Below are 13,682 nucleotides of genomic sequence, written 5' to 3'. Positions count from 1 at the left end.
GTTCGAATCCAGGTTCGCCCCGATTATGTTTCTAGGGTTTGTCAGCACCATACCTGTGCTTGTGGGTTTCGCCGAAGTGGTAAACATCTGAGACCTGCATAACTTCGGGCTTTCCTCCCACATTAAGATGTGATATGACTGGAATACTGTTAAAAGCGGCGTTAAACCCAACTCACTCTCTCACTCACCTTGACTTTCACAGATTCCGGGTTTGAATCGGTCTTCAGCAAACCATACTTGTCATTAGAGGCGACTAACAGGATCGGGTGGTCAGACTGGGTGACCTCGTTCATGTCATGTCGATGCTCATGATATCAATCACTGGATTGTCTGGTCCAGACTCGATTTCTTTACAGACCACCGTCAAATAGCTGGAATATTGCTGAGCACGGCGTTAAACAACAAACAAACAAAACAAGCCTTTGAGGAAGTGTTAAGGATGCCTTCTTGGTGTCTATCATAGTTAAGGTTATAACTCAAGATGGTCTCCATTGCAGACATATGCAATTGTAATATGCAAATTATTAATGTGTAAATATTTCCCCATTTAATTGTGCCCATGTCTTAGCTCACGTCCCTTACTCAAGAATTCCTCATAGGGATTCCAAGACAATGAAGAGGACTTTTGTTGAAAATCAGAAGATTTAGTAATATTGTGATTGCAGCCAAAATACAGGAACTTGGCAATGATGTAATAGAGGTAGTATTCTTAGAATTCTTAACAATGATAACCATTGTTCCTAGGATTGTGAGTTCGAATCCTGGTTCACCCCAGGTATGTTTCTAGGTTTGTCAGCACCATACCAGTGCTCATGGGATTCACAAAAGTGGTAAACTTCTGCGACCTGCATCACTCCCACATCAAGCTGACTTGCCTTGACATTTTACTGGAACATTGTTAAGAGCGGCGTTAAAACCAACTCACCCACTCAATCATGTCCCTGACTACAGAATACCCCATGGGCATTCCAAGGCAGTTCCTAGTACCTCAAGCTTGTATGATCATCTAATAAGGATGAGGTGGTTACAGTGTGGGACCTGTGTATTGTGCATCAATGATTCTGTCAACCACCTGTTTGCTCAGCCCAAAGTTGAGTCAGCACAGGCTGCAGTGAGTGGAATACTGCCAACTCCAGTGTGAAGCAGCATTCCTCCATGTATGTGTGCCAGTAGTTGTATGGAATGTCTGGCTGTGTTGCAGGATGACCGGCAGAGGGAGAGCAACATACACCAGAGAATAGAGAAGAAATGGTTGGGGTGCCTGACGATACCCTTCTCTACACTCTACCACAAAGGCAAAGTGAGTAGTCCCAGGGATTCAATATGTCTTGTCACTTTTCTAAATGTTTCTTGTTTTGTTTTGAAGAAGTATTCTGCTCCAAAGTCACTTGAATAGAATGAGACAGTAAAAATACAGTCATATCCCCATTTTAACAAACTCTAGGGAACTCTCCCTTGGGTATTCAGGTGCCAATAGGTTCCCTCTTATATAGGTTCCCTCTTATATAGGTTCCCTCTTGTATAGGTTCCCTCTTATATAGGTTCCCTCTTATATAGGTTCCCTCTTGTATAGGTTCCCTCTTATATAGGTTCCCTCTTGTATAGGTTATAGGTTCCCTCTTATATAGGTTCCCTCTTATATAGGTTCCCTCTTATATAGGTTCCCTCTTGTATAGGTTCCCTCTTATATAGGTTCCCTCTTGTATAGGTTATAGGTTCCCTCTTATATAGGTTCCCTCTTGTATAGGTTCCCTCTTGTATAGGTTCCCTCTTGTATAGGTTCCCTCTTCTATAGGTTCCCTCTTATATAGGTTCCCTCTTGTATAGGTTCCCTCTTCTATAGGTTCCCTCTTCTATAGGTTCCCTCTTGTATAGGTTCCCTCTTGTATAGGTTCCCTCTTATATAGGTTCCCTCTTCTATAGGTTCCCTCTTATATAGGTTCCCTCTTGTATAGGTTCCCTCTTATATAGGTTCCCTCTTGTATAGGTTCCCTCTTGTATAGGTTCCCTCTTGTATAGGTTCCCTCTTCTATAGGTTCCCTCTTATATAGGTTCCCTCTTGTATAGGTTCCCTCTTGTATAGGTTCCCTCTTGTATAGGTTCCCTCTTGTATAGGTTCCCTCTTGTATAGGTTCCCTCTTCTATAGGTTCCCTCTTCTATAGGTTCCCTCTTATATAGGTTCCCTCTTGTATAGGTTCCCTCTTCTATAGGTTCCCTCTTATATAGGTTCCCTCTTGTATAGGTTCCCTCTTATATAGGTTCCCTCTTCTATAGGTTCCCTCTTATATAGGTTCCCTCTTGTATAGGTTCCCTCTTATATAGGTTCCCTCTTCTATAGGTTCCCTCTTATATAGGTTCCCTCTTATATAGGTTCCCTCTTCTATAGGTTCCCTCTTGTATAGGTTATAGGTTCCCTCTTATATAGGTTCCCTCTTATATAGGTTCCCTCTTGTATAGGTTCCCTCTTGTATAGGTTCCCTCTTGTATAGGTTCCCTCTTGTATAGGTTCCCTCTTGTATAGGTTCCCTCTTGTATAGGTTCCCTCTTGTATAGGTTCCCTCTTCTATAGGTTATAGGTTCCCTCTTATATAGGTTCCCTCTTATATAGGTTCCCTCTTATATAGGTTCCCTCTTATATAGGTTCCCTCTTGTATAGGTTCCCTCTTGTATAGGTTCCCTCTTGTATAGGTTCCCTCTTGTATAGGTTCCCTCTTGTATAGGTTCCCTCTTGTATAGGTTCCCTCTTGTATAGGTTCCCTCTTGTATAGGTTCCCTCTTCTATAGGTTATAGGTTCCCTCTTATATAGGTTCCCTCTTATATAGGTTCCCTCTTATATAGGTTCCCTCTTATATAGGTTCCCTCTTGTATAGGTTCCCTCTTGTATAGGTTCCCTCTTGTATAGGTTCCCTCTTGTATAGGTTCCCTCTTCTATAGGTTATAGGTTCCCTCTTATATAGGTTCCCTCTTATATAGGTTCCCTCTTATATAGGTTCCCTCTTCTATAGGTTCCCTCTTGTATAGGTTATAGGTTCCCTCTTATATAGGTTCCCTCTTATATAGGTTCCCTCTTGTATAGGTTCCCTCTTGTATAGGTTCCCTCTTGTATAGGTTCCCTCTTGTATAGGTTCCCTCTTGTATAGGTTCCCTCTTATATAGGTTCCCTCTTATATAGGTTCCCTCTTGTATAGGTTCCCTCTTGTATAGGTTCCCTCTTGTATAGGTTCCCTCTTATATAGGTTCCCTCTTCTATAGGTTCCCTCTTATATAGGTTCCCTCTTATATAGGTTCCCTCTTATATAGGTTCCCTCTTGTATAGGTTCCCTCTTGTATAGGTTCCCTCTTGTATAGGTTCCCTCTTATATAGGTTCCCTCTTCTATAGGTTCCCTCTTATATAGGTTCCCTCTTATATAGGTTCCCTCTTGTATAGGTTCCCTCTTGTATAGGTTCCCTCTTGTATAGGTTCCCTCTTGTATAGGTTCCCTCTTGTATAGGTTCCCTCTTGTATAGGTTCCCTCTTGTATAGGTTCCCTCTTGTATAGGTTCCCTCTTATATAGGTTCCCTCTTATATAGGTTCCCTCTTCTATAGGTTCCCTCTTGTATAGGTTATAGGTTCCCTCTTATATAGGTTCCCTCTTATATAGGTTCCCTCTTGTATAGGTTCCCTCTTGTATAGGTTCCCTCTTGTATAGGTTCCCTCTTGTATAGGTTCCCTCTTATATAGGTTCCCTCTTGTATAGGTTCCCTCTTCTATAGGTTCCCTCTTGTATAGGTTCCCTCTTCTATAGGTTCCCTCTTGTATAGGTTCCCTCTTCTATAGGTTCCCTCTTATATAGGTTCCCTCTTGTATAGGTTCCCTCTTGTATAGGTTATAGGTTCCCTCTTATATAGGTTCCCTCTTATATAGGTTCCCTCTTGTATAGGTTCCCTCTTGTATAGGTTCCCTCTTGTATAGGTTCCCTCTTGTATAGGTTCCCTCTTATATAGGTTCCCTCTTATATAGGTTCCCTCTTCTATAGGTTCCCTCTTGTATAGGTTATAGGTTCCCTCTTATATAGGTTCCCTCTTATATAGGTTCCCTCTTGTATAGGTTCCCTCTTGTATAGGTTCCCTCTTGTATAGGTTCCCTCTTGTATAGGTTCCCTCTTATATAGGTTCCCTCTTGTATAGGTTCCCTCTTCTATAGGTTCCCTCTTGTATAGGTTCCCTCTTGTATAGGTTCCCTCTTCTATAGGTTCCCTCTTATATAGGTTCCCTCTTCTATAGGTTCCCTCTTGTATAGGTTATAGGTTCCCTCTTATATAGGTTCCCTCTTATATAGGTTCCCTCTTGTATAGGTTCCCTCTTGTATAGGTTCCCTCTTGTATAGGTTCCCTCTTCTATAGGTTCCCTCTTGTATAGGTTCCCTCTTATATAGGTTCCCTCTTCTATAGGTTCCCTCTTATATAGGTTCCCTCTTCTATAGGTTCCCTCTTGTATAGGTTCCCTCTTCTATAGGTTCCCTCTTATATAGGTTCCCTCTTGTATAGGTTCCCTCTTATATAGGTTCCCTCTTGTATAGGTTCCCTCTTATATAGGTTCCCTCTTCTATAGGTTCCCTCTTATATAGGTTCCCTCTTGTATAGGTTCCCTCTTATATAGGTTCCCTCTTGTATAGGTTCCCTCTTGTATAGGTTCCCTCTTATATAGGTTCCCTCTTGTATAGGTTCCCTCTTCTATAGGTTCCCTCTTGTATAGGTTCCCTCTTGTATAGGTTATAGGTTCCCTCTTATATAGGTTCCCTCTTATATAGGTTCCCTCTTGTATAGGTTCCCTCTTGTATAGGTTCCCTCTTATATAGGTTCCCTCTTGTATAGGTTCCCTCTTATATAGGTTCCCTCTTGTATAGGTTCCCTCTTATATAGGTTCCCTCTTCTATAGGTTCCCTCTTGTATAGGTTATAGGTTCCCTCTTATATAGGTTCCCTCTTATATAGGTTCCCTCTTGTATAGGTTCCCTCTTGTATAGGTTCCCTCTTGTATAGGTTCCCTCTTGTATAGGTTCCCTCTTGTATAGGTTATAGGTTCCCTCTTATATAGGTTCCCTCTTATATAGGTTCCCTCTTCTATAGGTTCCCTCTTGTATAGGTTATAGGTTCCCTCTTATATAGGTTCCCTCTTATATAGGTTCCCTCTTGTATAGGTTCCCTCTTATATAGGTTCCCTCTTGTATAGGTTCCCTCTTATATAGGTTCCCTCTTCTATAGGTTCCCTCTTATATAGGTTCCCTCTTGTATAGGTTCCCTCTTATATAGGTTCCCTCTTGTATAGGTTCCCTCTTGTATAGGTTCCCTCTTATATAGGTTCCCTCTTGTATAGGTTCCCTCTTCTATAGGTTCCCTCTTGTATAGGTTCCCTCTTCTATAGGTTCCCTCTTGTATAGGTTCCCTCTTGTATAGGTTATAGGTTCCCTCTTATATAGGTTCCCTCTTATATAGGTTCCCTCTTGTATAGGTTCCCTCTTGTATAGGTTCCCTCTTGTATAGGTTCCCTCTTGTATAGGTTCCCTCTTATATAGGTTCCCTCTTGTATAGGTTCCCTCTTCTATAGGTTCCCTCTTCTATAGGTTCCCTCTTGTATAGGTTATAGGTTCCCTCTTATATAGGTTCCCTCTTATATAGGTTCCCTCTTGTATAGGTTCCCTCTTGTATAGGTTCCCTCTTATATAGGTTCCCTCTTGTATAGGTTCCCTCTTATATAGGTTCCCTCTTGTATAGGTTCCCTCTTCTATAGGTTCCCTCTTGTATAGGTTCCCTCTTATATAGGTTCCCTCTTCTATAGGTTCCCTCTTATATAGGTTCCCTCTTGTATAGGTTCCCTCTTATATAGGTTCCCTCTTGTATAGGTTCCCTCTTGTATAGGTTCCCTCTTATATAGGTTCCCTCTTGTATAGGTTCCCTCTTCTATAGGTTCCCTCTTGTATAGGTTCCCTCTTCTATAGGTTCCCTCTTATATAGGTTCCCTCTTATATAGGTTCCCTCTTGTATAGGTTCCCTCTTGTATAGGTTCCCTCTTATATAGGTTCCCTCTTGTATAGGTTCCCTCTTCTATAGGTTCCCTCTTATATAGGTTCCCTCTTCTATAGGTTCCCTCTTATATAGGTTCCCTCTTATATAGGTTCCCTCTTGTATAGGTTCCCTCTTGTATAGGTTCCCTCTTGTATAGGTTCCCTCTTGTATAGGTTCCCTCTTATATAGGTTCCCTCTTGTATAGGTTCCCTCTTCTATAGGTTCCCTCTTCTATAGGTTCCCTCTTGTATAGGTTATAGGTTCCCTCTTATATAGGTTCCCTCTTATATAGGTTCCCTCTTGTATAGGTTCCCTCTTGTATAGGTTCCCTCTTATATAGGTTCCCTCTTGTATAGGTTCCCTCTTATATAGGTTCCCTCTTGTATAGGTTCCCTCTTATATAGGTTCCCTCTTCTATAGGTTCCCTCTTATATAGGTTCCCTCTTGTATAGGTTCCCTCTTATATAGGTTCCCTCTTGTATAGGTTCCCTCTTGTATAGGTTCCCTCTTATATAGGTTCCCTCTTGTATAGGTTCCCTCTTCTATAGGTTCCCTCTTGTATAGGTTCCCTCTTCTATAGGTTCCCTCTTATATAGGTTCCCTCTTGTATAGGTTCCCTCTTCTATAGGTTCCCTCTTGTATAGGTTCCCTCTTATATAGGTTCCCTCTTCTATAGGTTCCCTCTTATATAGGTTCCCTCTTCTATAGGTTCCCTCTTGTATAGGTTCCCTCTTATATAGGTTCCCTCTTATATAGGTTCCCTCTTGTATAGGTTCCCTCTTGTATAGGTTCCCTCTTGTATAGGTTCCCTCTTATATAGGTTCCCTCTTATATAGGTTCCCTCTTATATAGGTTCCCTCTTCTATAGGTTCCCTCTTATATAGGTTCCCTCTTCTATAGGTTCCCTCTTATATAGGTTCCCTCTTGTATAGGTTCCCTCTTATATAGGTTCCCTCTTGTATAGGTTCCCTCTTGTATAGGTTCCCTCTTATATAGGTTCCCTCTTGTATAGGTTCCCTCTTGTATAGGTTCCCTCTTGTATAGGTTCCCTCTTCTATAGGTTCCCTCTTATATAGGTTCCCTCTTGTATAGGTTCCCTCTTCTATAGGTTCCCTCTTGTATAGGTTCCCTCTTATATAGGTTCCCTCTTCTATAGGTTCCCTCTTATATAGGTTCCCTCTTCTATAGGTTCCCTCTTGTATAGGTTCCCTCTTATATAGGTTCCCTCTTCTATAGGTTCCCTCTTCTATAGGTTCCCTCTTATATAGGTTCCCTCTTGTATAGGTTCCCTCTTCTATAGGTTCCCTCTTATATAGGTTCCCTCTTCTATAGGTTCCCTCTTGTATAGGTTCCCTCTTGTATAGGTTCCCTCTTCTATAGGTTCCCTCTTCTATAGGTTCCCTCTTGTATAGGTTCCCTCTTCTATAGGTTCCCTCTTCTATAGGTTCCCTCTTATATAGGTTTGTATAGGTTCCCTCTTATATAGGTTTGTATAGGTTCCCTCTTATATAGGTTTGTATAGGTTCCCTCTTATAAAGGTTTGTATAGGTTCCCTCTTATATAGGTTTGTATAGGTTCCCTCTTATATAGGTTTGTATAGGTTCCCTCTTATATAGGTTTGTATAGGTTCCCTCTTATATAGGTTTGTATAGGTTCCCTCTTATATAGGTTATAGGTTCCCTCTTCTATAGGTTCCCTCTTATATAGGTTCCCTCTTGTATAGGTTCCCTCTTGTATAGGTTCCCTCTTCTATAGGTTCCCTCTTATATAGGTTTGTATAGGTTCCCTCTTATATAGGTTTGTATAGGTTCCCTCTTATATAGGTTTGTATAGGTTCCCTCTTATATAGGTTTGTATAGGTTCCCTCTTATATAGGTTTGTATAGGTTCCCTCTTATATAGGTTATAGGTTCCCTCTTGTATAGGTTCCCTCTTATATAGGTTCCCTCTTGTATAGGTTCCCTCTTCTATAGGTTCCCTCTTATATAGGTTCCCTCTTGTATAGGTTCCCTCTTCTATAGGTTCCCTCTTATATAGGTTCCCTCTTCTATAGGTTCCCTCTTGTATAGGTTCCCTCTTATATAGGTTCCCTCTTGTATAGGTTCCCTCTTCTATAGGTTCCCTCTTATATAGGTTCCCTCTTGTATAGGTTCCCTCTTCTATAGGTTCCCTCTTATATAGGTTCCCTCTTCTATAGGTTCCCTCTTCTATAGGTTCCCTCTTATATAGGTTCCCTCTTGTATAGGTTCCCTCTTCTATAGGTTCCCTCTTATATAGGTTCCCTCTTCTATAGGTTCCCTCTTCTATAGGTTCCCTCTTCTATAGGTTCCCTCTTGTATAGGTTCCCTCTTGTATAGGTTCCCTCTTATATAGGTTCCCTCTTCTATAGGTTCCCTCTTATATAGGTTCCCTCTTGTATAGGTTCCCTCTTATATAGGTTCCCTCTTCTATAGGTTCCCTCTTCTATAGGTTCCCTCTTGTATAGGTTCCCTCTTGTATAGGTTCCCTCTTATATAGGTTCCCTCTTGTATAGGTTCCCTCTTGTATAGGTTCCCTCTTGTATAGGTTCCCTCTTATATAGGTTCCCTCTTCTATAGGTTCCCTCTTATATAGGTTCCCTCTTGTATAGGTTCCCTCTTGTATAGGTTCCCTCTTGTATAGGTTCCCTCTTCTATAGGTTCCCTCTTGTATAGGTTCCCTCTTGTATAGGTTCCCTCTTGTATAGGTTCCCTCTTGTATAGGTTCCCTCTTGTATAGGTTCCCTCTTGTATAGGTTCCCTCTTATATAGGTTCCCTCTTATATAGGTTCCCTCTTGTATAGGTTCCCTCTTGTATAGGTTCCCTCTTGTATAGGTTCCCTCTTGTATAGGTTCCCTCTTGTATAGGTTCCCTCTTATATAGGTTCCCTCTTATATAGGTTCCCTCTTATATAGGTTCCCTCTTGTATAGGTTATAGGTTCCCTCTTATATAGGTTCCCTCTTGTATAGGTTCCCTCTTCTATAGGTTCCCTCTTGTATAGGTTCCCTCTTCTATAGGTTCCCTCTTGTATAGGTTCCCTCTTATATAGGTTCCCTCTTCTATAGGTTCCCTCTTGTATAGGTTATAGGTTCCCTCTTATATAGGTTCCCTCTTCTATAGGTTCCCTCTTGTATAGGTTCCCTCTTCTATAGGTTCCCTCTTATATAGGTTCCCTCTTGTATAGGTTCCCTCTTATATAGGTTCCCTCTTATATAGGTTCCCTCTTATATAGGTTCCCTCTTATATAGGTTCCCTCTTGTATAGGTTCCCTCTTGTATAGGTTCCCTCTTGTATAGGTTCCCTCTTGTATAGGTTCCCTCTTGTATAGGTTCCCTCTTGTATAGGTTCCCTCTTATATAGGTTCCCTCTTCTATAGGTTCCCTCTTGTATAGGTTCCCTCTTGTATAGGTTCCCTCTTCTATAGGTTCCCTCTTATATAGGTTCCCTCTTATATAGGTTCCCTCTTATATAGGTTCCCTCTTCTATAGGTTCCCTCTTATATAGGTTCCCTCTTATATAGGTTCCCTCTTCTCGTCACATGGGAATTAGGTGTTCAGGCTCTGACTCTGTTAAATGAGTGACATCGTACATGCTACCCCGTCGGGATTCTGGGTTAAAATAGGTCCGCAACAACCTATGCTGGGCATAATGGGTGACTTAATGGATGGGGTCGTCAGATTCGTTAACGTGGTTAAAGGCGTGTCGATTTACCCCGACGATATGGATTGTTGCTCCCAATATCAATCACTGGATCGTCTGGTTCAGACATGATTATGTTCAGGCCGTCATCATATAACTGGACTATTGTGAGGCGTTAAACAACAAACACACCACTTAGGTCTAGCCAGATAATGCTAATAACATTCATTCTTATAACATGGTGATTTTTTGTTCATTTCAGATTGATGGTACATTCCGTCTGAACACACCGCCTGTGTTGCTAGGTTACACGTACGACTTGTCTCAGGGTCGTGGACCTGACTCGGAGGTAGAGGAGAGCATCGGTCGGGGCGAGGGCAACACATACCTCAGTCTCTTCATCACCATAGAGCCACCTCTTAACCCCCCGGAACTCATGAAGGAAAAGGTGCTTTACTGAGATTTAGTTCTGTGGAAACTGATAAGGACAATGCATGATAAGGACCCTTTTGGACTCACTAGAATAGACAATTTTCAAAGATGGGTAACGTTTGAAAAGTTGCTGCGAAAGTAATTTGAAATGTTGACTGACAAATTGTTTGATTTCTTTCATCTCTTTTAAGAGCAGAACAAATGTAGAAATGTAGCTTAAGTATGTGAAAGGAGGATTCTTCATACTTCTCAATCTAAGACCTAAGAAAAGACCCAAGAGGAAATTATCACCACTCGATGCAGTATGCTGCATCATTTTCTTTCTAAGACTTAAAAAAAATAAAAGAATTGGTTCTCAGGAAAAGACTTTTGAAATAATAGTGAGGGTGGGTGTGTTTTTTTTAGTGGTTTTTTTTTTATGCTTGTTCAAACTACATGTATTATGTAACCAAATTAACAGCCGTCCATCAACCTGGGAAAGAGCCTCCCTACATAAACAAGCATACAGACTCCTATTGCCAGCATTACCATACCATAACACATGATACGCAGTAAAGCTGTGTGCATGTAAACTGTGTGCTTTTTTGGACCATATCATTTTTAGGTATTAGGATTATTTTGGTATTTATTTTTTCAATGGAAATAAAAATGAAAAGTGCTGCAGACTTTGTGATTATGCAGGCGGTGCCTGAGAACCAAGACCATTTTTTTGTTTTTTAACCTAATAACACTTTTTTAACATACAAGATTTCAATGCGATTATCTTAAGTTAAGAAATGTTCTTAAAATACACATTGTAGAACATGCCTTAACAAGATATGGAAATAGATATTCACTATATGCCGTAGTGAACCAGTGTGGCTATGAGAAGTGTTGACAACCGTTCTGTGGTCATGTGACAGTTTTCAACCAATGAGGATGAGAAGCTGATGGTGCATGGGGAGACGTGGCAGGAAGAGCTGAACAAGAAGTTCCCTCGGCGGCAGTACAAGACCACAGTGGTCGACGTCAACGGGAAGTCGGTGTTCATCACACGATACTTCAAGTCTCTCAAGCCACCAGATGATATCATGGGCAGGGAACTCGGTCCAGCGAAGACAGCGGTATGTTCTGGGGCTGACAGAGTAGTCTCCCTTGATGTGTAGCCTGGCAAACTGCATCCTTGGGTGTGACACCTCTACCCTCCCGGTATCATCACTGCCATCAGTGTGCAAGTAGCATTACAAGAATCTTGAAATTTTCCCTCTAACCCCAAATGTTGAGACATTTATGTTATTTTGGCAATGTTATTATTGTGAAATGTGAGAATCTTTATGACTGATTTACTATTTCCCAGAGAAATTTCTTTTTGTTTATTTTATCAAATTGATTCAAGATTGCAGACTAACAGAAAGGCACCCAACTTCCCCCTTACATTCTTACTATACCAATTACATGTTAGTTGAAATAAAATATACATATAACAAACAAAGACTGTATAGGGCGCTTCGTGACTGAGCTATCATTGTGAATGGGCTGTCTTTGTGAAAAGCTTGGTAACCAGGCACTGATTGAAAGTAGGTACGAAAGTCAGTGGGTTGTTGTCAGAACTAATAAGATTTAGGGGTCCCTAGATTCAAATACTAAGCAGCAAACCTCAAGAACCCCAGAACCAAAGTTAATTTCAAATACTGCCAGTGACTCAAATCATCTGTCTTGACTACCAGGGGTGGGAGGAGTCCAAATTTACTACCCTGCCTGGATACCCACTGTAGGCCACATGAGATGTCTCAAAATGTCCGAATGGGAACTTTTTTAGCATAGCCCTGGCAAAACGCGGTTAGATACCTGTATTAAACAATCTGGTCATGCATACACTGAAGTTGACTTAATTTATAACTTTATTCAACCATATGAAAAATCAGAAGGAATGGGTGCATAATCAGAAAGAAAAGCGAACATTAATGATTTGTAGTGTAACCATAGAGTTCTAGATAATTTTAGTCATTAGACAATATGTCACGTGACTAACCACGGGTCCGGGTAGTCCTGTGGGTACCCGGGTCCTACTCAGTACCCGAGTTACCCGTCCCAGTCATACTGACTACCTCTAGGGCTGGTACTAGGAGTAATAGAAGAGTCACTCAAATCTGTTGATTCTAGATCCGAATTCAGCCAATTCGAGTTATTTCTCTGACTATATTATTTAATTTAATGATATAATTCATCTGTAATTTTGCATAACAACCTGTATTTTTATACATTCATGGCCATTGAATTCCTTGCTCAGAATCAACTGCAATAACAGTCGCTCACGTCATCATAATGGTTTAATCAGAGATAAATCTGGAGGCCATGACTAGAAGATCTTGGCTTCTAAGGGCTGATGCATGTCATTGTATCCCAATTGCTCGGATCGATGCTCATGATGTCATTTTGGGGGTTGTCTGGTCGAGATTTGATTATTTACAGACCGCCATCATATAGCTGGAATATTGCTGAGTGTGGCGTTAAACAACAAACAAACAAATCTAAGGGACACACATCTACACAACTCCTTCTGGCGTCATGAACACAAGGTCAAGTGCTTATTGCTGAAACTGTATGAGCCTTGTATGTGAAGTGTTTTATCATGTACTCCAGGAGCTGACGGCCAGGTTCGTGTCTCTCATCCCCTCCGTGTCTGACGCAGTCGTCTTCCCAGGGTTGTGTGACATCTGGAGCACCTCAGACGTAAGTCTTAGTACCAACACTCGCATAGTAAATTGTCATCATGATGCAGCGTTAGAAATTGGCACTAGCCCTGTAGTCCTTGCCAAACTGCCCAATAGTTAAGGTATCATAAGGACTAGTAGAAATTGGCCCTTTTTGAGGGTTTTGCTATATGTAATCTTTATAATAAGGACTAGTTGACTAAAATTTGTTTGTTTTATAAGGCTATGATGACACTCATATCTCCAATAGTATGGCTTTCAGATAGTTGATCAGAAGGCATTGATCACTTAATAATGAGGCCATATGTCTTGCACCATATTTGTGGCATGCTAAAGGCGCTACACCATTATTGCCCCTGTCATTTGATCAGTGTGCACTCTATTTCTTTCTCAGCTCCATAGGCAGTATACAACCAAAGTTTCCTGTGAGGCGCTAGAAGGTTATCAGTCAAATTACCTTATCATCCTACCGGGTTCCCATACACTGTGGGTGAACAGAGGCATAATTCGGACAAAGTCATTTGCCGAAGGAGACGTGCTATGTGTGCTTCCGTGTGTGGCATATGTACCTCTAGATATGTGTCATCACAAAATGTGTGTAGGAATGACTTGCCACATTTCAGCATGTTCTTTTAACGTATACTCCTCAGGAAGCTGAGGGGACGGTTGGGTAGCCTTGTGGTTAAAGTGTTCGCTCATCATGCTAAAGACCTGGGTTCGATTCCTAACATGGGTACAATGTGTGAAGCCCATTTCTAGTGTTCCCTGCCATGATTGCTGGGATATTGTTGAAAGCGTAAAACCAAACTCACTCACTCACTCAGGAAGCTGAGAATACAATTTGGAATGCACA

At 41.3% G+C, this 13,682-nt stretch overlaps 1 protein-coding gene across 3 annotated transcripts in view; it reads left to right on the top strand.

The window, feature by feature from the left end:
* LOC139478712 (coiled-coil and C2 domain-containing protein 2A-like) overlaps positions 1 to 13,682 on the top strand; it is a 63,349-nt gene that overhangs the window by 42,196 nt on the left and 7,471 nt on the right. For all 3 annotated transcript variants that reach the window (XM_071261300.1, XM_071261299.1, XM_071261298.1), the window contains 4 exons: positions 1,202 to 1,300; positions 9,967 to 10,152; positions 11,039 to 11,239; positions 12,759 to 12,848. In XM_071261300.1, coding sequence (XP_071117401.1) covers positions 1,202 to 1,300; positions 9,967 to 10,152; positions 11,039 to 11,239; positions 12,759 to 12,848 — 576 coding nt within the window. The remainder of the gene's footprint in view (positions 1 to 1,201; positions 1,301 to 9,966; positions 10,153 to 11,038; positions 11,240 to 12,758; positions 12,849 to 13,682) is intronic.

This window comes from Haliotis cracherodii, unplaced genomic scaffold (genome assembly GCF_022045235.1).
Source record: "Haliotis cracherodii isolate W230 unplaced genomic scaffold, xgHalCrac1.p SCAF_4, whole genome shotgun sequence".
In the NCBI taxonomy this organism is placed as follows: Eukaryota; Metazoa; Mollusca; class Gastropoda; order Lepetellida; family Haliotidae; genus Haliotis; species Haliotis cracherodii.
This window is presented reverse-complemented; position numbering and strand designations above follow the sequence as displayed.